The sequence below is a fragment of the Aythya fuligula genome, chromosome 1, assembly GCF_009819795.1.
Source record: "Aythya fuligula isolate bAytFul2 chromosome 1, bAytFul2.pri, whole genome shotgun sequence".
In the NCBI taxonomy this organism is placed as follows: Eukaryota; Metazoa; Chordata; class Aves; order Anseriformes; family Anatidae; genus Aythya; species Aythya fuligula.
The window spans coordinates 144,555,403-144,579,350 of record NC_045559.1 but is presented as its reverse complement, the minus strand read 5'-3'; the positions used below and the strand labels follow the sequence as shown (position 1 = coordinate 144,579,350).

Here is a 23,948-nt window from a genome sequence, read left to right as displayed (position 1 = left end):
CAGAGTGAAAGACGAAAACATTTGCGAATAAATCAATGTTCTACACCTGCATGCATTAAAAATGAATGCTGCAATTTGGCATTAAGTTTGGGAATCTCTGGTCTTTATAGCAGTTTTTCAGTGTTTGGTAGAATTTTTATTGGCAACCTTATGTCATCCTGGCTGCACTTCCATACTTTTGCTCAGGAGATGGTCATGGACAAAGGACTGAGTAAACTGAGAATTGGCTTCAGGTGTGTTGCATACCATGTTGATCTCGTTATGAATTTCTTGGCTACCATTAATGCTTTTATTAGCAGTGTTCTGCTAATAGACAGTATTCTGTAAGTATGGTTTATCTACTTAGATCAACCAGTCATTGTGAATCAACTTCCAGTACCTTGTAGGTCACCAAATCCGTGTTGGAGAAGCGTTTTGCTTAAGCTTTCCTCACTGTTATTATAGCAGAAGTTCCCTATGTGAGTTATTAATGGTCTTTGATTTAAACTTCACCCAGTCTGCACTGCACTGTTTAAGTTGCTCAAAACAATGTCTATCCTTTATTTTCTGTGTCCTGTCTTGATGTCTTGTAATGTTCGCTGATCAGTTAGGAACTGGTTTCTCAGAGCCTACTTAAGTTCAGTTACTGAATTTCCTTTCCATGGGTTTGACTATTAAATGATTGGCACTAGTTCCTTGTTACTCAACTTATTATTTTTTTTAATTTTGTGTTGTAGACTAATCTTTTGAAATTTTGCTGAAAATATATATGGAAAAAAAAAAAAAAGCTGGAATATAAAATACTCATTTTGTATGAACATCTAGCTTAAAATAGTAAAAGCAGTAGTTCACTTTTTTAGAAATATTTGACTAGTTACAGTGGAATTTGGTTCTTGAAATAAATCTTTTCACGGAATCACAGAATTGTCTAGGTTAGAACAGACCTCAAGATCATCAAGTCCAAACTTTGACCTAACCCTAACAAGTCCTCCACTAAACCATATCACTAAGTTCAACATCTAAACGTCTCTAAAGACCTCCAGGGATGGGGACTCTACCATGTCCTTGGGCAGCCCATTCCAATGCCTAAAAACGTTTGACGTTTGTAAATGAAATAAGTTGTGAAATCTTTATTGTACTTATTGTACATATTGTTCGGTTACAAATCCTCAACTCTGTTCTTTGAGAGTAGAAGTAAATATTTAACAGCTCGGTGCGTCAAAGAAACTGCCAAGTAATATTTAGTCTTAGCGGAATTCACGTTCCTCAAGTGCAGTGAAAACAAAGTATTTGAAAAATCTTGTGATTGTTGGTGTCAAAGCTTTTAGCGTATTATGAGTAGGTTTATTCATGATCCTGATGTGAACACCCAGAGGTGCTGAGTGTTCTCCATGCCGTTTTGTAAGTTACTGATGGAAAAAGAAGAACTTTTTTAAAGCCTTTATCTGGTCAGATTTATTATCCCGATGCCTGCTAATTTTAGAAAATTTGAAAGATCATCACAATTATGCATAGGGATTGAACAGGGTATTATTTCTTCTGTAGCATCTATATGATGGTAGGTAAAACTAATGGCATTGTTTTGCAGTGTTAAAACAAGTGATGTTTTATACTTTCTTAGTGTGCTACAGTTGTACTGGAGTGCGATTGGATAACTGTAAGACTTTCAAGCTTGTTGAAGCTCAGATAGCTTCAAAAAATGTTTTAGTCACCTTTCTAACCACCTGTATTTAGGGTCCTTTCTCATATCCAAGTACACCATGTCTCTGTGGTGGTGGTCACCAAACTAAAATTTACCTAACATGGGATTTGGTGCTGGTGCCCAGTAAAAAGTAAGGCAATAAAGGAAAGTATGAAGTAGCTTCTGATGTTAAATGATTAACCATTTGTCATGCTGAATAGCCAAGCTCTTCTTGAGGTATGTTTGTTCAAAATGAAGTTACGCTGAGTTTATGATGCAACTTCTAATGGCTCGCAAAAGCAATTACATGTAAGAGAAAGTGAGGTAAATAATTTGCAGTTTACACCACAGGGGAATATAGAAAATACTGTGGTAGAAATCTGGCTATTCATATTGTCATTTTGACTAATGCCAAGGTTTCCAGGCTGTTGATAAACATAGCAGTAATGCAGGGAAATGTCATTTGTGTCTTACCTATTTATTTCTGTGAGTAGTATGCAGGCCAGCGCAGTCTGGCCCTATTTAGAGGCAGTAAAGTTTGGCACTGGTTTAAACTGAGTAGGATCTTCATTTTAAACATAGTTATAGTAGTTTGTGTGTTATGTTTTGACAAAGACTTTAGGTTTTCCCATACAGGGGTGGAAAACTAGCATGTACTAACTACATTAGTTGTTCTGCTTTCTGCATCCATACAATGCTTTTTCTCTTCCATTTTTCTTTGGAAATTTGGCTCTGATGAGGTTGCAGCTCAGATAAACATGCACTGATAAATTGAAATGCAGGTAAATATTCCCCTGAAAGGCCCTTTGTAGTGGTATCTTGCAACAAACAATATTTGGGAGAAAAAAAAAAATAAAAAAGACAACTTTGCCAACAGAGTAAGCCTTCAACAACTTAGTTTTTTTGTAAATTCAACTTTGCATACGTGGTGCAGACTGTGATAAGAACACTGTGTTTTGGTATTTGTTCCAGACACCTGTAATCCTTGAAATGTATATAATTTAATTCCTGCTAACGAAGTGCTGTTTCCAAACTGGTCATAAGCTGAATTCTGATAATGATTTAGATAGAACTGCGTTTACAAAGCAGTAACCACAGTGTGTGAAGCATCCAAGCTCCTGGTCTCAAGTGGCGACAAAATCTTGAAAGGCTTCTGGGGTGACTGAAAGTTCATGTCTGGTGTACAAAGAAAGAGGAAGCTAATTTTCATAGGGACAAACTTGCTTTATATTTCTCTGGCGGAAATTAATACAGCTGTTTCCTGCTTAGCTGCTTTGACAGTTGACTGCAGAGGAGTACAATAGTTGGCTTTCTTGTTCATAGCTCACCTGCACAATTAGGGAGCTGGCTAGCTTAGATGAGATGCTTTTTGCAGAATTGCAGAAACACTTGCCAGAGTTGGAATGGACCACAAGGATCATAAAGTCCAAATTGTAAGTCCTACGTATCTCTTATACTGAATGTCTAATAAATAATACTGAAAGATATGGGCTTTGCTCTGGAATCCAAGCCAGATCTCTGGCAATTCATTTTTTTATTTAGGTGTAGTCATAGCAAGATTTTGACCTGAGAGTCTGCCAAAGCTATCATCATGTTATAGGTAGGACAGGTATTAGATGAAAATGCAGAGTTTCCTCTTGTGACTGCTTAAAGGAGAGCGGCACTTCCATGAGTGTTTGAACAGAAGACTGGCAAATAAAACTGAATGTCAGGTTCACTGTTTGCTCAAGTCCTTGCAGAGGATTTTGGCGCTCTGGCCAGCTCTGATCATGACCAAGTGAAGGGTGATGGTAGAGTAACTTACTGCTCTAAATTTAAACCGTACTTTAGAGTATTTCCCCCTTGAATAACCTGAAGCTCCTCTAAGAACACCACTTAATGGCTTTTAGTTGTGTCTATCTCATCAATACCATCCTAGTGTGCATTAATTTGTGCTTTTGAAAAGGTTTATAGCAGGTATTTTTGCTCAAGGTGTTTTTTTTTTTCTTTTCTTTTCTTTCTTTTTTTCTTTTTTTTTTTTTTTCCCCTCATTCATTTATTGTCTTCATGTAAAAGAAAATAGTTTGTATCTGTGGATTTTGTTTTCATTTATTTAAAAATAAGTAAAAAACTGCTCCTTGCCTCTCTCTGTCCTGCTGTTTCCCAAGAATCTGTATGCTTCGGTTCACTTTCTGACTTAAATTTTTGATTCCACTCAAATGTTTCTTGATGAATTACTGAAAAGAAAATTATTTCCTGGCAACTATGAGGGTAAAATAACCTGCATTCTGAAATATCTGTAAAGTGTTCTCTTTAAGAATCTCTCTTTAAAAGTGTCTTTACAGATACCGAGTGTGGTTGGCAGGGCATGCAAATCTTAGTGCTCTTTAGTTGCCTTGCAAGAAACAAAATTGTTCTTGTTGTTTTGTAGCTTCTGATTGCACCAAAGAAGCTGCAGAATTTCTGCACAAACCTGAATTTGTTGCTGTGGAGATGCTTAGATGTAAAGTTGATTCATAATTAAAGTGCCAAGGCCACCAAGTATTGTGTGTCTCGTGACACTTTCCTTTCTAGCTTCTCTTATCAGCTCTGCTTAGTGTAGTTCGTTTCTCATTTGCCTTTCTAATTGTGAGACACTCTTGAAAGGATTTCCATGTAGCAGTTCTTCCTGGCTGGGGCCAGGGAGACGCAGGAGGAGGAGGCACAGTGTCTCTTTGCCACTGTATCTTGTTGATACAGGGACAGCAAGGAGCAAGATGTTTCAGAAATGTAACAGTGGGAGAAAGGAAAAGAAAGGAATTGAAAGCATTTTTTGCCCAGCTGTCCACTAATTCACATATTTTACAGATCTAGCTTTTGCCATCATTCCAGTGATGCCTTGAAACCTGAAGATGACGTGTAAAAGGAACAGCAAGACTTCTGTCGGACTGTCCGTATTGCTTTTGTTGCTACTTTTTATGGAAACAGGGAAAGTTTTATTGCAAGCACCACAAATAGCTACAACTAATGGGCCAGCACGTCAACAAAATTTGGAGTTTAAGTTCATCATTTGCGAAAGCTCTTAATCTTGCTTGAATAACTTAGATTAGTTTTTATGTATTTGAAACAAGAATTACTGTAAATTTTAAGAGGAACACAGATCACTGTGTTGTGATCTGTGCTGTCATCACATCATCTGTCAAGTATAGATGAGATGGAATTCAGCTAATTGTGACATACTAAACTGCAGATCAGAAAGGAGAACAGGACTGTCTACTAAGTGCTATATTAAAATATCAACATGCAAGCTGATGCTCTAAAATAGTTATCCCCAAATCATGGCACATATACAGAGCACTATTGTTCTGAGTACGGAGCTTAGGAGGCATGGTGTGGAAGTAAATCTACATTAAGAACGTGTTCAGAAAAGGTCATATTTTACAGAAACTTGAATATCTGCTTTGGTGTCAGAACATTTGTTCCAACTAGTGTGTTACCAAAATTTTCATGATTCCATCATATTTCTGTGCTTCTTCTTTCAAAGTTCAGGCGGTGTCACAGTGCTTTATGGAGCCATTTCCCCACCTGCCTGCATGCACAAGAAACCGTGCAGACAATAATAGGTGTCCATACTGGAAAGAAGGATCAGAAAAGCAGGATCCAACAAGTGGTATAGGCAGGGGTTGGTCAGAAAATGCACTGGTGGGCTTAAAATCATTTTGTATAGTTAAGGTATACCAGACTTTGCTTCTTATCACATCCCTTACCTGAGATTCCTATATAAAATAACCTCATTAAAGTCAAGGAATGTTTTTTCGTTTGTTTTTGTTTGTTTGTTTTAGTTCTCCCTCCACATAGACTTATGCCCAACACTGTGGGATTTGCAGGTAGTTGTATTTGGGAGAGCTTTATTTCCAAGTACCATTTCCGATGAAAATCACCATACGAGGGTTTAAACTGCACTTGCTAAAAAGAAATGCGCCTGGAAATGTTCTGTAGCAACAGTACAAAACAGCAGATCCCGTGACTGTGACATCTCCCTTAGGAAATGTGTTAATTAAATCATGGGATTTTCCTAATGCCACACAAGGAGTTTTTTGGGGGGATGGGCATTGTTCTGTGGGTTTTGTTAGCGTTTTTTTTAGTGGTTGCCTCTGAAGAGCTGTGCTTTAGTTCTCCATTAAATTAGTGGTTTAATGGCATGTGTTCCTATGGCTTACAACTGCATGAAGCAATTCACTTTGTTTATTGTACCTAATCTTGAGGCAGTCGTTTTTCAGATTATAAAAGTTTATAGGGAAATCAACTGATAACTATATATTTGAATTACTTTATGTGCCTTCATGTATTCTTACAAAACAAGTGTAAACAATCTTAGCAGCTTTTAAAGTCGCATTTATTCTTCATTCTGAGTTTGCTCCTGCCACTGCCATATGAACAAAACTTAATTCAAATACTCCATGTAAGTCTTGGTGTGTTTGCCTAGCATTTAAAATCTTACTAGTGTCCTTTAAGTGGACAAGAATTTCACTCTGTATTTCCACCAAGAATTGTGTGTAAATTCATGTGATTTTATCAAGTGTGCAATTTTGCTTCTCCTTCACTGGCTAGCAATTGGAGGAAATGTGAAGACTTTTCATTAGAAATAGTCTGCTTTGTAATGTTCAGAGGGATTATGCTTTTTATGATTTATAGATCAGATCTGCCTTTAAAATGCTGTGGATTTCATCAGGTCTGGGACGGTTGGGTGAAAATTTGCATGCTGCACTGTTGTTTGCACAGGGCGACGGCTGACATTTACCTACAGAGTGCTGCTGAGTGAAGTGTAAAAGAGCAGGTACTTGGGACACTTAAAAATCCAGGCACAGGTGAGCTTGTATGATCTCATGGTTTGGTGATTAGGGTACAATAAGGAAGTCAGCACACTTCAGAAAATAGAAGTGAGTTTTTTTCCACTTCAGAGTTACATCTTTCTGAGATCCTGAAATTGTTGTTTCCCTCCACCAAATGAAAAATTGGAAGCTGAGGGCATTTTGGCAGTGGAGACCTGTTGTAATGTATCCAGGTAGAGAGGAGGCTCAGGGGCGACCTTATCGCTCTCTATGGGTACCTCAAGGGAGGCTGTAGCGAGGTGGGGGTTGGCCTGTTCTCCCACGTGCCTGGTGACAGGACGAGGGGGAATGGGCTTAAGTTGAGCCAGGGGAGTTTTAGGTTGGATCTTAGGAAGAACTTCTTCACTGAAAGGGTTGTGAGGCACTGGAACAGGCTGCCCAGGGAAGTGGTGGAGTCACCATCCCTGGAAATCTTCAAAAGACGTTTAGATGTAGAGCTTAGGGAAATGGTTTAGTGGGGACTGCTAGCGTTAGGTCAGAGGTTGGACTCGATGATCTTGAGGTCTCTTCCAACCTAGAAAATTCTGTGATTCTGTGATATTCTACCTGTGAAAGATTTCTTCGACTGCGTGCCACTATTCATGTAGATTAAATGATAATAGCTTATCAGTATCTGTTACCGTAATACCCTAAAGTGATGAACAGCTTTGTTTGTTGTGCAGTTTTAACAATGGTGTTAATTGTTTTATGGAGATCAAATAGTGTTTTGCTGAAGCACCCAGGCATTTGCCAAGCCTGCCTCCTTGAACACGAAGTATTTGTATGAAAGAACTTTGACTTACAGCCTGGATCCACAAGGTTACAACTGATGTGGAGAACTCATTGCCAGCAAATCTGTACTTACTGTGTAGTCTGTTTATGGCTCTGAGAAGGCATTTAGCAAAAAAGTAGGAGAGACTGTTGTACAACAAAACATACGTACAGCCTGACCAGCAGAAATTTTTAGCTGAGTTTTCAGCTCTACTTAATGCATTATTAACTTTTTAGTAGAGTTTGTGATTACGTTATTTGGAGAGTGGAGCAAATGAAATTTTGAGTCTAAGATTGTTGCTTCCAATTACACCCAAATTAGTAGTTCATGTGGAGAGTCAGGAAACGTACTTCAGTGCTCCCATTGATTCCCGAACCATAAGTTAGATCTCTACTAAAAATACTTGGAAGATTTGGAATCTTTCAAGGTCAGTTACCTTCCCAGGATCTACCCACAGTACTGATGACCCTGGTATGTTCAATTTTAGTTAATGAGCTACAATGATTTTCAGGTGGAAGGAACTAAAGTAAAAAATGAAGAACAACTTGACTGGTTAATCTGCTGGACTCCATCAGATTGCTTGTTTTTGTTTTTGTTTTGTTTTGATTGTTTTTAGGTAAGAAGAGCATGAAGGTGAATCTTAAGCTAGTCTCAGATTGATTTATATATTTATTTTAAATCAGAGATAAGCTGTGTGAATATTTGGTATTTTCGTATGAACTTGTGCACGTATTAAGGTATAATCCTGTTAACTGTCTCTGTTCAGCATTACATAAAGTCTTTTGCTGGTCTTTGCTTTCTGCATTGCTGACCCTGCTTGAAAGAATAAAAGCTAAGTAATGCTTCTTCACCGATGTGCCAATGAAACTTGGTTTCAGTACACTGAGCTTTATACTATTAATAGAAGCAGATAATGCTAGGATTTATTTATGGTTTCTTGCCCATATCCTTAATGGACTTGAGTAAGCTTAAGTAATAGAACTCAAAAAAAAAAAAAAAAAAAAAAAAAAGCAAATATAGTTTATTGTACTGGCAGTGGTATCAAATTCCTTTCTTTGAATTACCCTGGTGTCATTCAGTAAATGATCTCATGTGTAGGATCTGAGAAGTAAGAAGAATTGTTAGTTCAAAGTGTATGGCATTGTAAGTTACCATTACCAGACATTAAAATGTTGTGGTTTGATTTCTAAGAGCGTGGCATTTGTGACTTAGTGCTGTTCCTTTTCTGCTTTGTGAAAGTGAGTTAGTTTCCTTGTGTTCTCACTGAATACTGCATTTTACTTTTCGTATTGCCCTATTATATTGTGGTACCTCACTGAACAATATAGCCTTTCCTTCCTGATGAACTTTGCACTTGGACTGTGAGTGTGTTGGAGTTTTTAAGTTTTTGCCAACTTACTGAATTGGGTTAGTACAGCGCATTTGGTTTTGATTCTCCGTTAACATGTTGGAAAATAAAAATGTTCTGAGTTAGCAGACAGCTAAAATTAAGTTAGATGTGTTGTTGTACTTTGCAGTGAATTTATCACTTCCAAATAAAAACCAGATCCAGTTAAGCTAATAGAAGAGTTTGTCTTGGTTTTCATACACTTGTTTAAAGTAAATTCTATTGAGTCCTTCTTTAGGGATGCCAATTCTGGGCTGTGACATCAAGCTAGTTTGTGGGGTGATAACACAATACTCCAGGGGCATGAAACCTTTAAAAATTGACAGTATTGCAGGATAAAGCTGTTTAAAGAGCTCTGTCTTCTGTGCTTCCTAGCTTGAGAAGTAATTTCTCAGCAGATTGGTTTAACTAAGTCAGGATAAAGATCAGCTTATCCTGTGAAATTAAAAAAAATAAATGCGTATTCAAAAGAATACCTTTGTCAGGTTGACTTAGATTGTCAGGCTGGGCCTGTGTAGGAGGAAGGAGAAGCTGAAGGATTTACTCTCGATGCTCAAAGATTCATGCATTGAATTCCCATTAGCCCTTTATGCAATCATCTATGCAGTCAGGCACTTAGCTGTATTAGGAGTAATCTTTGTGTTGCTTTGATGTTTGGAATGTCCTTCTTAATGAAAAATTAATCAACACTGTACAATTTGATCTACTGCTTGGGAATATCTCACACTCTTGCATTTCCAGGAGCACTGCTTGGCACGAGTCAGTAAATCACTTGTGTGCATTATACGTTCAAGTGTACCAAAAAGGTGAAAATGTCATCCGATAAAATGATAAAAGATACCGGGTTTTGTTCTTGGCACAGAAGGACGGTGGAATATGGGAACATCTTTACTGCTTTACTACTTTCTGCGATATTCTGACGTGATAAAAGAATCCTGGCTCGTCTGCAGGAGTGGTCTGAGCTTTTAGTATGGTGGTCTGCTTGTATTGTGACAAGCCACGCTAGAGATCCGGGAGTTGTTTGGCTGGAAAATTAGTGTACTTTTTCCAGAATAACCCACATTTTAACTTCAGGTCCATGCTGCAAAAGAAACTATCACTGAAATCAGTGATAGTTTAGCACAAGCTGCAACTAGGCCACTGATATTTCTTAAGAATGGCTGCCATTTTTCCTTCCTTTAATCTGCATTCATATGTTATTGAAGTGGCTCTTTCAAATTAAGTAAAATAAAAATTTGCATATTAAGGGAGATAAGAAAAGCAAACTTTTACCTTTGAATTTTTTCTTTAGTTCTGTAATTTCAGCCTTCGATCGCTTCTGAACATAATACCTTTGTTTTCTTTCATCAGCAAGAATAATTAACGATTTCATGTCACATAGGTAACCTTTAAAAGCATAGCTGCTCAAGGTTTTTAAAGTATTGGAAGATTTTTATAGATACATTTAAGCAATTTATGTTGAAACTTTGTTCTTCACATGTGTTGTACTTACTACAGAGGAATAATCACATAGAAGTGAACCAATGAAAGAAATTGTTAGTGTGTATATTTTTGGTTAAGTTTGAGATTTAAGTTTGAGATTTAAATTTTATTTTAGACTTAACAGCCATGTCTGTACTAGTAAAGTACATGTGTCCAGAGCTACTGGCAGCAAGGCTAACTGGAAAGGAAGAGGCTGTATCTATATAATGAAACTCTCATATCATCAAGACCTGTGTGGCTGCATCCTGCTGCTCTGGGCTGTGGTGCTTTGGTTATGCTGCTCCTGGTCACTGCCTGATGGTAGCTTGTTAAGCAGCAGTCAACCTTAGAGACTTGCAACACCAGTGCTCAGGAAGACTTTGGGGCAGTATTCAATGTACTATATAGACAAAGATGTCGTAGATGGAGAAAAGAAGCTTCCATCTCATTTGTAAAATTGTGAGAACTCATGAGTTGACATAAAGACAATTTAGTAGATAAAGCAAAAGCTGCATGCCAGCAAAGCAAAACAAGGAATTAATTTGCCATTTCCCGTTGGGAGACAAATGTCTACGCAGGAGCATGGGGCTCCATCACGTGTAACATTTACTTGGGAAAACAAACATCATAACTCTGATCATCCCACCCCCCTGCCGTTCTTCTTTTCCCCCAGATTTTATTGCTGAGCATGACACCATATGGTATGGGATATCCCTTTGGGCCAGTTTGGGTCAGTGCTCTTGGCTTCTGGCAGGGCAGCACGAGAAGCTGGACATGAGAAGCTGGACAGTCCTGGAGTCAGTCACGAATGAAATAGGAAGATTTCTCTCATCCACTTTTCTTTACTTGCAGACACAGCTTTCATTAAAGAGCAAGGAATCTGAGCTGACAAGCTGAGTTCTTTCCTGGCAGTCTAGGGTTCCCTAACCTTGCTGTGTGTCTGAGGAAATCACTATTGCTTGTATTTCAGAGAACACAGGGCTTCTTTCTAGAAACAAAAACATTTTTTTTCTGCAGATAAAATACCGTATTATGTCTGGCTAGTGTTAAAAATGAGATTGTACTTGTCATATAAAAACACATGAAGTTTTATTTTTATCAGTGGTAAAATGAGCAGCAACCACTTGGTAAATAACTAATTTGAGAATCTTAAACCATTCTTCCTTGTTCAGTTATAAAACTAAAAAGAACAGCAATTTTCATGGATTCTATTTTTTTTTCCCTTGGGGAAAGTGTTATTTGATGCATTTAAAGAATTTTGACCATCAGCTTAGATTTGTCTTTTAGTGGTCTTGATTATACAGAGAAATAAAGGGTAAGGTAAGTAAGGGGTCACATGTTGATGGCTGTGTGTGCGCTGATGATTAAACACCTGATTAGTTAATTCAGTCTGTGACTCATCTTACTGCAGAAATACAAAGTGAACTGACGTGACTTTTTTCTCCCCATAGTGTGCTGGAGAAGAGAATTGGGTGGACAGTCGGACTATTTATGTGGGGCATCGTGAACCACCTCCCGGCACTGAAGCATACATTCCACAGAGATTTCCAGATAACAGGATAGTCTCATCAAAGGTATTGTAATGTGAAAGTATTCTTTAACTCATTTACATAAATCAGCTTCAGTTATGGTACATGTGTTCATTTATTTCCCCCAAGGTTTCCTTCCTATACTTCCTGTATATTTCTCCTATACCATGACTGGCAAAGGTAAAATGAGGGTGTCTCAGATTTCTTCCACAAAAACTAATTGCCTGATTGCCTCTAGATGAGTAATTTTATTCTTGTTCGTGTTGATGTTTAATGTTTTACGTAGCAAAGTCTTAGAATGATGCTGTGTTTTTTCACAAAGGAGTGAGCAAGTCATTTTCATTTGGAGTGATGCTGGAGTAAAAAACATCTTCCCAGGGTATGGCCACATCCTTGGTAATCTAGAGCACCACTTCAAAGTGCTAGAAATACTATGATCAGTGCAAGTGATCTCCACAATGACAGTGCTGTTCCCTTCAAAAGCTCATACTGACAGAAACATTTAGAAATCATAGGATATTGTTACCCATCCCTAAGTGAATCATTCCTGGTATTTGTGATGCATTTAGAAACTTTCCAGTTGCCCCTCACTCTACCTAGTAAATTTGCTCCTTCTGCTTCAGCAGTTTTCTGTGAACATCTAAGTTGCCGGTTTATACTGACCGGATTGCTTTAGCAAAGGACTTTTCCTCCAGTGGCATCGAAAACCGAACACTTGCAGGTTTCTGTATGGCGAACTCCCCAAGAACTTCATGTTTTTCATGTGCTCAAATCTTAATCTTCGTGAATGTCCACCTGCAACCCAGTTATGAAATAGCTCTTCTACTGGGAAAAATTCTGTTTAAACAGTGGCTTAGGTCCACGGGATAACTTTAAGAATCTTACTAGACCAGCTTTGTAATCTCAAGGGGCTGAAGGCTCTCATACCTCAATGGATCTGAACACTTACCTTCCATTAACATGGCAAAGTTGTAATAAAACCTGTACTTCTCTCAAACAGTCTCTTTTCTTAGCATGAAATTTTGTATTTTACTGCTTTCCTTGACTACAGTTTTTCCTACCTTCTCACTATACTTCATTCAAAGACAGTATGCCTAGACAAACAGCTTATTGTCTAGGCTTCTTTAATTAGATAGACTATTCAAAAGGCAATGAAGTAAAAAATCTAAGTGGAGTGAAATCCTGTGCTCCATATATTAATTTGTATTACTTCTTAGATTATGGAAGGCTAAACACAGTTTTTGCAGATCTTTGTACTTGTGAGACACTTTGCTTATTTTTTTGTCTCCTGCATGTCATCTGGGATATGCATAATTAAAGCAGTAAGTTACTGCCAACATTTTTTTGAAATATAAAAATTCTGCTACATTCTGAAAGATGTCAGACATCTTTTCTGATAGTAAAATTGGAAGATTCAAGTTACCATGCTTTGCAGTATGGTTTGAAGTACAGTTTAGCACGCAGTTGAGCTAAGGATCCTTGCCAGCCGTTATTAAATATGTAGGATTTCAACTAGTTCAAGAAAAAAATTTCACTTTTTTTTTTTTTTGGATATAACATGTTCAGTTAAATGTTTGAAATGCTAGACTTCTTAGTTACTCTTTCTATAAGTGGTTTTCCATAAACAAAATTTTTCAGTGGAAGTATTTATCTATATTTCTCAAACTTTTGTTTGTTTATTAAAATTGTTGCACTTTAAACAAATAATCTAAGTCTTCGTTGTAAAAGTAAACAGTGGTGATTATTTCAGGAGGGAATAATTTATATAAATCCTTTATAATCCTTTACAGTTCCTTAGACTGCTGAAAGGTCAGCTTAATGACAGTTGTTTTTATATGAGAACTTGCCTGCACTGTCTCTTCCAAGTAAACTCAATTATTCACGTGTTCCTACCCAGACGGACTGGGTAAAGCACTACCCTGACTTGGCTTGCATTGATTCTGGTTCTGTAAGCCAGCTAGCTCGTAACCTTTCACTCTGTCCTTGTCATCCACTCCGTTAGAAACCTTACACAGGGTTGCCTAATAAATGTGGCTTTAACCTTTCTGAAAAATGATGAAACATACAAAATTATGATGGTAAATTCATAGTTGTTAGAGTAAAATAAAGATACATGCACACAAGCACTCTGTATAATATTACTTCAACCATGAAGGATATTTCTGTAGTCCATCATCAGTAAGATAGACAGTAACTTTCAGCTTTCAGTTTTATAGGACTTTAATGCTTATACAGGAAAGAAGATGACTGTTCTTCAAGGATGAGGAACTCTGAACTTCCAAGTTCAGATTTTGCCAAGTTAAATCAAAAGGAGTTTCTAAAAAGGGTTGCTCAAAACCATGAAGAAACCTCATCAATTGTACTGTGTTACTCTAGAGTCACAGAATCATTAAGGTTGAAAAAAACCTCCAAGAACATCTGGTCCAACCATTGCCCTACTCCCAATGTCACCCACTAAATCTTGGCCCTAAGCACCAGGTCCAAATGTCCTGAATAAATGCAGCTGCTTAAAATAACTAGGAAAGGCAAAAGCTCTTCCTTCAAAGGTAAACTTCCTGTTGTCAGCAAGATAATAATGTGATTCCAGTACATAGGGATATTTCTTGTATATTGCAGACTCACTGTGAAATGTGGTTAATGCTCAGCTTAACAGCGTATTCCTGGTGGTGAAAAATTATATCTAAACAGACCTTGGGCAGGCAAACATGCTCTTCTGGTTTGATGCGTTATAATTCAGTTATGATTTTTAATGATGTATTATAAAAAGGCTGTGCTGAAACAGTAAGAAGCAAAAATTTCTCCTTTGGCTTGTGCATGTAGTTGGCTTATGTTCAAAGTTAGTGATCTCTGGAAGGCGGATTCTTATGTTCTATTTTTTGCTACTTTACCTGCAGGGGCTGTTAGCCTTTAATGTAGCTGTTGTGTGTCCTTGATTGAAGTTATCATAAGATAGTGATGCAGCATGGCCAAATATCAGCTGGTAGAAAGATCCTCATGTTTCACATGAGAGGGGAAAAAAAAGTAATTGAAGTGGCAGGAGCTTATTTGCTTTTTTCATTGAAAAGTTTTCACATTTTGAAAGTATTTACTGATTATTAACACTTTCAAAAAGATTAAGTTAAATTTTATAGCAGTAGTAGCTAAAAGAACTTGGTGGAAATCAACTTCTTCCTCCTTCTGAATCAGCATAACATCAAGTTTTTATCATTTTTACTTCTAAAGAGCGACAAATTACAAAATAATTAATATGAATCTTGCTTAAGGTCCACACCTCATACTTCTGTCGTGCTCAGAGTATCCCAGGCAGTGAGCTTCACAGGATATCTTTACATACGTAGCAGCACGTGGATGTGCCAGACCAGTTCTTACAATGATGTAAGAATTGCCAATGGCCCATCTAGCACTAGGGGTAGACGCCTATGGAAGAAAGCAAGGACAAGTAAGCACAGAGTGATACATGCCCTCAGTAGAATCTTGGTATCACAGAAAGGTTTGGGTTGGAAGGGACCTTAAAGACCATCTATTTCCACCCCCTGCCATGGGCAGGGACACCTCCCACCAGAGCAGGCTGCCCAAAGCCCCATCCAGCCTGGCCTTGAACACCTCCAGGGATGAGGGATCCATAACTTCTCTGGGCAACCTGTGCCAGGGCCTCACCACGCTCTGTTAGTATTTGCTGATCTGTTATTTAGCCATTTGTGAGCCAAAAGTGATGACTTTGTATTTAATTGCTTTTAATGAATTTCTAGACTGAATTTCTTCAGCGCATTTTGAACCTCCATGTATTTTCAGAATATGTAGTTAACGCCCGGTTAAACTGTAGAAGTGTTCACCAAAATAAAACTATAAACCTTCATTTTGAAATTCCCACTTCCTCATTTCATATGATGACTACAAGTTCTTGAATCTGTGAACAGCCATTATACTGTTTATCTTCTTGACTCTGTTAATGGTCTTTTGCAATATTCCTTTTCAAGCTGAATAATTTTGGTCTGTTCAGCAATCCTGTAGGGAAGCTGGTTTGTGCCTTTGCTCAGATTTGTCTGTACCTTTTCTCAAGCAAGCTGTAGAGCTTTAAGATTGTGAAGTACACAGAGCTTTCAATGCATAGGCTAATTGTGGGTTTATACAATGGTGTAAGTCTTTATTTTTTCATTTGTTAGTAATTTTTAACATTCAATTTCCTTTCCCTGACGTTGATGTGGTATTTTCATAGAACTGCTGTGTTTCAGGAATCTCATTCATTTGTAGATGAAGTAGGTATTTGCAAATTCAGTTCTAGCTGATTCAGTGAACTAAAGACTAATTGGATAAATATATTTGTATTTCTTGAACAGAGGAGAAGTTGTGTAGAAAACTAAAATCTTGGAGAGTGCAGTGTTAAAGAAGTTCTCTGAGAACATGTTTAATGGCAGCTGCTCACCATGTTAGGCAGAGAACCTAAAGGAGGAACCACAAGAACTAGAAATGTCAGAGATGCCAAGACAGTGAGTGATCCCTGAGTGAAGGATCAGACGTTGCAGTGTGTCAGACAACCGACAAATTTAAGAATAGTGGGGACTCTGTAGGAGGACTAATTGTTTTTTTTCTGTACCACTCAGAGATTTATAAAAACTTTGGGTTTGGAAGCCATGTTAACATAACTTTCATTCTTGTTTTCAGTTTGTGGGGAATCAGTCCATACTATTTTTGCAGTTAGACAGGTTCACCAAGGCAAACTTTTACTGTTTTGTGAAGTTTTTACAGCTACAAAAGACACTTGTGCCTCTGTCACTTAACTGGAAGCAGAGGAGCTTAAGCCTCCAGAAAGACGGTGCTTTAAGTAGAGGGACAAGGCTACAACTGAAATGCAAAATTGATTCTACAGTGGATGCCGAACAGTTACTTGAAGAGCTTGTCCTTGCAAAGAGATTTCACCCAGTTTAAATTATTATATGGAATTATGAAATGCAGCCTGGTACTATAGCTTTATTTCCTGTGTAGGTTCTTAAAAGGAAGCAATAATGTGAATTCTGGGTGGCAAAACAATACTATTACTAACTCCTGCTTTGAAATGCTTTATGACAGTGTTCACTGACCAGAATACGCCCGTTTTTGTTTCACAAATCTCTTCTGTTGCTTGCATGCCTCCTTGGGGCTTCTCTTCAAATACAGATCCAAACGCTGATTTGTATGAGAATCGCCTGAAACGATAATGCTGCGTGTTGAGAGTCCTATCAAATTGGAAGCAGAAGCTTAGCTACTTTCAGTGCTGATCTGATTAATTGTGAGTCATCTCGATCTCAGTGACTAATAGATAAATAAAGCTAAGTAACTCTGGCATGTTTCAGAGGATGTCGAAATGTTGCCTTCTTCCAGCAGACATTCATGCTTGCTTCCATGCAGCACTTCCTTCCAGCATCATGTTATTAAACCACAAAGACTGGAGGCAGCAAGGCTCTAATTTCTCCTTTTTTTTTGCCATAGTTGGAAGAAATCTTAATTCTGAAGCTTATTAAAATATTAAAATGCCTTCACCCTACAGTGCTACTTAGAACCCCGAGGAAGCCCGGGCTGTCCCAGACCTCTCCAAGGTCATACTTCATAACTGAGGATTTGTCTGGCCTCTGCAGGGACGTGACACAGCAGCTCTAAGTTGAGGAGTTCAAACACAGCCCTGAGCAGTGATATTTGAAATTCAAAAAAGCATCCCAAGCCCACGCTGGGAACTGGCATGGTCATCTGTGTGAAGTGCAAATATTTGTACAGCATGCCTTGTGGGGCAGAGAGAAATGTGTGTGGGTAGGTACCGGTGCAGGGGAAGTTTTGTGTGCCTTTCAGTGTGGACATATTGATCTGCTCTAAAAGCAGCCATAATGCAGAGCTTCTACCTTGTGCCCTGGCACTGCACTTGCTCACAGCCACGCTGGCTGATGTAGAAGGTCAGATTTGATGCTGCAAGAGTTAAATAGTAAGGTTTGCCCAGCTGTCCCTAAGGGTGAGTGGGGCAAGAGCTGTCAGCAATAAAGAAGAGTAAATGGTCTCAATCTGCAGTCAGTCTCATCCTTCTAAATGAATGTGGGCTCGCTCTCTGGTGCCAGCTCATGGGCAGCAATGCCTGTGATGGGATGGAATGTGTGATAATGCAGTTTTCTTCAGGGAAAACCCCCAATACCTAGGGAGAACTAGGAAGAGCTGCAGGATCTTCATGATCTTCTTCTGGGTGGGATTTCCAGAATAGTGGCTCCCTGCAACCCTCTTGTATTGCAAGAGAAGCCATTTGTCACCCCACTGATTCAGTCCAGGATTACCAGCTATCTATTACTCATTGCTGGGGCAGAGTGAAGTTTTTCATACAAATATGTAGTCAGTACTTTAGGGGGGGGTAAGGGGGTAAGGGAGAAGAAGGAAGAAAGCTTGAGGATGGGTGTAATTCCCTTCACTTTACGTATGAGAAAGTGAAGCTTGTTTGTGCTCATAGTTTCACATCTCTTTTGCTAATGCTCTCTGAGACTTTTATCTTTAGACAGTCATCCTTACTGTAAGCCTTTTTTTTTTTTTTAACTGTAATTGAATAATCGTTCAGATGCTAGAGGATGTGTTTGTCAGAGGAGTTCCTGAAGATACAGATTTATCTGATTAATCTGATGAAATTGGCTAAATTAAGAGAGATCTATGAAAGATACAATTCTTGGTTTGTAGTAGGAATCCTATGTTACTGGTAACTGTTTTTAAGGAACCTTATGACAAAATGTTTGTCCATTCACGCTCCTGCATTCTCTAGTCTGACAGTAAAGAGATCAAATTTGTGACTGTCATGATCTGTGTGCGCCTCACTGGGCATTAGAGCCTTCCCCTGCATGCTTGCTACCCTTGACCTGAGAGACCCTGAATGCGTGCAAACCATTTGAACTGATTTCCCCAAATCAGTTTCATTTTTGCACTCCAAGTATACATGTGACTCTTAGTCACATACAAAAGCCCTGCATTTAACAGAGTTTACTGTGATCGATGTGATGTAACCTGCCTTACATCATGTGGTGGGGAGAAAGAAGGGTGTCTCCCTTAATGGAGTCACAGAGTGGGCAGATGAAGTGCAAGTTTATACTTTTACTAAAATACAGCTAACTGCTTGTTCTATATTCATTCAGAGTTGCTTTCTATGCCTCACAAAGTACTTTTCAGAATTCTGTGGATATCACAATTCCATTTTTATCGAGTCTTTTTGTAAGTATAGGTGACTGAAACTTTTTGTCTGAAGAAGGGAGAGAGATGAGACTGATTTAGCACATCAAATATCATGGATCAGTTCTGCTGCAAACTTCTGATACAGTTATAAAAGCAAGTCTCTGGAGATAAACGGGCCTGGACTCAGTGCTTAGGATTTCAGCTAACTTGATTTTCTTCTTCCACACTTATTATTATAGTTGTCTCTACCAATTCTCTGATCTATTAAGCTTTGACAAATTGTTTAAAAAAATAATACTGATATAAATGAAACTAATTTTAAAGAAATGGTCAAACCTTTGATCAGTTCTTTTTATCTATACTGTTGAAGGAGGATAGCTGTATGTATATGTACGTAATATTTATGTAGTTATATATGCATATATATGCACACATACATGTGTCCAGTTGGTAAACTGGCAGCTTAAGAATATATAATCTCCAGATAATTGATAGGTATTATAAAAATCTATATATTAGCGATACTGAAGTTACTATGATCACGCTTAAGTCTTGTGCAGATTTCTGGATTTGTTAAAAGAAAGACATTTAAAACGTAGAAGTGACTACAGGCATTATTGTTTAGCTTTTTTCTGTTCTTCCCTGAGTTTATTTTTCCTGAAGGTGGATCTTGTTTTGCAGAAGGATTTAGAATTCAGCACAGCAGGATGTATGCAAACCAGGACTGAAGCAACACAGGAAAATTTTTGGCAGAATAGTTCTAAGCACCTACAAAAAACAGTGAAAAATATCTAGTAGTACTGAGGGAAAGGAGTGTCAGAATATGAGATCGGAGTAGGTTAGCAGGGAGACAATGACTATTGGAAAACAAATACAAACAATACACTGTAAAAAATCGAGATGTTGATAGAATTCAATAATGCAAAATGGAGTGCTGCTTTTTTTGTTTTGTTTTGTTTTGTTTTGTTTTACAGCTCCAGCATTTTATATCAAGTAATTACACGAGAAACCTTTACTTAAGAAAGTTTTTGTGTTTTAGGATGAAAAGAGAAGCTTGAGATGTGAGCCAAAAATCTGAAGTGGAGATATCAAATGAAAAGATCAAGATGCAAAGTTTAAAACTAAATCAGTTCATTGTTGTGAGGACCGTATTTCATATTTTTGAATCCATGGGACTGGCTCTAGCAAGGCTGGAAGCCAACAAGGCATTAGCAAAGTGACAGGATAGAAGAGTTGGTAAGATGGGGCAGGTGCCTGTAGGTGGGAATACTGCTGAGGTATGAATAAGGACACCAAGCACGCAGTTACAGAAATGCATCAGCCCTGCAGGTACTATCACAATAATAAATTGAAAGAAAATCTACTGAAATTATGCTCTTTTGACTTAAGACAGACTGATTTTACGTTCCTTGCTCAGTGCTTGAGATGCATCTATTCATTGTAGAGATGAACACAGCTCTACTACTTGCTGTCTAACATATTGCATCTTGTATGCAAAATTCATATGTCCTTTGATCTCTCTTATGCAGCTATTAAAAAAGTTTAGTTAAGCCTTCCCCAATTCACAAGCTTCAAGGGCATAATTATTTGGATACATTATTTCCATTAAGCAAATTACAGTTTTATGTATACCCTTTTTTCACAATGTTTTTCAGAGTTTACAGAAAGTGTGACAAGAAAATATCAGAGGATATCAGGTGGTATTAGCTCTCTACCTGCACACAATCTGAGATATTAAAAACATATTTAACATCTTTTCTTCAAAGGCTTTTACTTTGTTCCTGCCTTGCTAGAGTAGAGAAAGTGCCTTGAATACAGTCATGAGATCTTGTTCTGAGTGGCAGTTGCTCTGTAGTTTCTCGTGGGAGTGATTGTGGTGGTTAAATGTTAACCTTCAATTCGTAGATCCTGGTCTGAGCTACAGGCGGTTGGGGAGTGAGGAAAGGGGGAGATGTGTCTAGGCATCTTAGCGATCTTTCTTTCTTGCCTAAAATCTTTCAAAACTTGTTACTTCTTCTGTGAAGAATAAAGGTGTACTTCGTATGTCTGAAATCCAGTATAATGAAGGATTATACTAAAAATTTATGAGGTTCGAGGAAAACAGAAGCGTTGCCAGCAGCGTAAGGGAGGTGATTCTTCCCCTCTGCTCCAGTACCACAAGATCGCACCAGGAGTGCTGCATTCAGTTCTGGGGTCCCCAGCGCAAGAAGGACACAGAGCTCTTGGAGTGAGTTCAGAGCACAACCACGAGGATGATCAGAGGGCTGAAGCAGCTCCTCCATGAAGACAGGCTGAGAGAGCTGGGGATGTTCAGCCTGGAGAAGAGAAGGCTACAGGCAGACTTCATTGTGACCTCCCAGTACCTAAAGGGGGCTACAGGAAAGCTGGGGAGGAACTCTTTGTCGGGGGTGTAGTGATAGGACAAGGGGGAATGGCTTTAAACTAAAAGAGGGTGGGTTTAGATTAGATATAAGGAAGAAATTCTTAATTGCTGAGGGTGGTGAGGCACTGGAACAGGTTGCCCAGAGAAGTTATGGATCCCTCATCCCTGGAGGTGTTCAAAGCCAGGCTGGATGGGGCTGTGGGCAGCCTGGTCTGGTGGGAGGTGTCCCTGCCAATGGCATGGAGAGGTTAGAACTAGATGATCCTGAAGGGTCCCGACCAACCCAAACCTTTCTATGATTTTCTGAAAATGGTCTGCTCCTAGTATGTTCATATTTATTGAGGTAAGAGAGATGGTGAGGAAGGATGAAGCTGCAGGAAAGAACACTGCTTCACTGGGAAAGCACTAGATGGAAGTTGAAATATAAGGAAGATCAGATACTTTGGATAAAGATGAACATTCAAACTTTTTTTACAGATTGTTTTAAATAACTTACTTGACTTTCTGGTGTTTTAAATATCTTGTCTCACAAAAATATGCTGCCAGCACATCTTTAGTTTAAACACTAGCACATTTAAGCAGAAAGTTATTGCAAACCAGAAGAATGCAAGCAGTTTTTCACTGAAACCTATTTTGTTCTTTTCTGCAAGCAAAGATTCATAAGGAAATAAATCCATTACAATTAGACAAAATTTTGTAGTTAATCAAAGCTAATGATGAAAATATAGAATTACTATAATCACTTCATTCTCACATACCATCATTTACATGATATAAAGTAACTGAAGATGACACTTCAAAGTACGCTTTACATGGCCCGGTGGAGTTTATATTTTTGCAAGAGGGAGCTATTTTGTATGTTTAAACTGTTTGTCAAACCGTAGTGGCCAGAGGTAACAAAGAAGTGGTTAGAAACCTCTTTAAACCTCTTCCTAGCCACTAGTTTTGTTTAGTTACAATAGTAATGCTTCTGGGAAGATTTCACGTGATAACCTGCTCTTAAGTTGTTTCACTTTTTAGGATGTTTTCTGAACACTGGAGAAGCAAAAATGTGGCGTAAAAGATCTGACATCATTTCTGCAGTCCAGGGATACATTCTTCTAATTATAAACCTAGCGTGTTCCCTCTATGTGTGCATGAAAAGGCAACAAACCCAATTCTGAATAGGTTCATCTCAAGCCGTGATTGACATAATCCTGTCTTTCCATGACTGGAATTACAAGTTCAAGTTGCGTTACACTACATATGATTTATGCATATCGTTTTCAGACATTAAAGAAGAAATCTGGTGTTTTAATAATGGAGAAATAAGAAAAAATAAATTATTTGGATGCCTCTGTTGTGGCTTGCAATCTATGCCTACAGTCATCAGAGGTACAAAACCAACCAGTCGGAGCTTTATTGCTGTGGGTAGCCATTGAAGAGTGCTGGTGAGATCACCACAGCAGTCAGCTCTAGTGGTGTGCTAACTTATAATTTGTTGGTGTGTCTGTATCACTATCACCACTTCAGCTTCTCACTGATGTATATATCTCTAAAATTACCTAAGGGATGGGTTTCCTTGTTGCTGATACTGCTGTCTGTGACCACCAGGCAGAAATCATGTGTGGGACTTCCATTCTCTGTATTGCTACATATCACAACAGGAGCTTTAAATGATTGGGACCGTTGTACAAGGAAAATTCTTGATCAAGTCTAACCAGTTCTTTCTAAAATCCTGCAGCCAAAGCAAGTAGCTGGGGAGTGGGCAGTGTGAATAGCATTCCAGCCCGGTGAAGGTATTCTGATTGCAAGAGGAGAGCACTTGGCTTCCCAGCTCTTGCATGTATGCTTGCAGGGGTTTGGACTTGCAAACAGGTGATAAAATATTTAAATAACTTCTTAAGCAGGGTAAGTGCTTACTTAGGGAATATTTGGAATATACTGATTTTGGGGACATCATAGAAAAAGAACATATTGTTCCCATGAGCTACGCATGTGCAGGCTTTAAAGCCAAACAAATACAAGGGTTACTCAGGGGTCTGTATTGGGACTGGTGTTACTAAACATCTTTGTCAGTGGTGTGGACAGTGGGATTGAGTTCACCATCAGGAGCTTTGTGGGTGACCCCAAGCTGAGTGATGCAGTTGATGTGGCAGAAAGAAAGGATGCCATCCAGAGGGACCTGGACAGGCTTGAGAAGTGGGCCCACGTGAACCTCAGGAAATTCAACAAGGCCAAGTGCAAGATGCTGCACCTGGTTCAGGAAAGTTCCTAACATGAGTACAGACTGGGAAATGAGTGGATTGAGAATGGTACTACGGAAAAGGACTTGTGGGTGTTGATAAATGAAATACTGACAAAAGCTGGCAATGTGTGCTTGCAGCCCAGAAAGCCAACTGTATCCTGGGCTGAATCAAAAGCAGCATGGCCTGCAGGGTGAGGGAGGTGATTCTCCCTCTCTGCTCTGCTCTCACAAGATCCTACGTGGAGTGCTGCATTCAGCTCTGGAGCCCACAGCGTAAAAAGGACATGGGGCTGTTGGAGTGAGCCCAGAGGATGGCCACAAGGATGATCAGAGGGTTGGAGCACCTCTCCTGTGAGGGTATATGGAGGGAGTTGAGGTTCATTCAGCCCAGAGATGAGAAGACTCCAGGGAGACCATACAGTGGTCTTCCAGTTTCCAAAGGGTGCTACAGGAAAGAAAGAAGGAGAGGGACTACTTGTCAGGGAGTGTAGTGATAGCACAAGGAACAATGGTTTTAAACTAAAAGAGGGTGG

General features: G+C 38.7%; 1 protein-coding gene across 3 annotated transcripts in view; it reads left to right on the top strand.

The window, feature by feature from the left end:
* ATP11A (ATPase phospholipid transporting 11A) overlaps positions 1-23,948 on the top strand; it is a 124,087-nt gene that overhangs the window by 46,807 nt on the left and 53,332 nt on the right. For all 3 annotated transcript variants that reach the window (XM_032192820.1, XM_032192829.1, XM_032192830.1), the window contains exon 2: positions 11,561-11,683. In XM_032192820.1, coding sequence (XP_032048711.1) covers positions 11,561-11,683 — 123 coding nt within the window. The remainder of the gene's footprint in view (positions 1-11,560; positions 11,684-23,948) is intronic.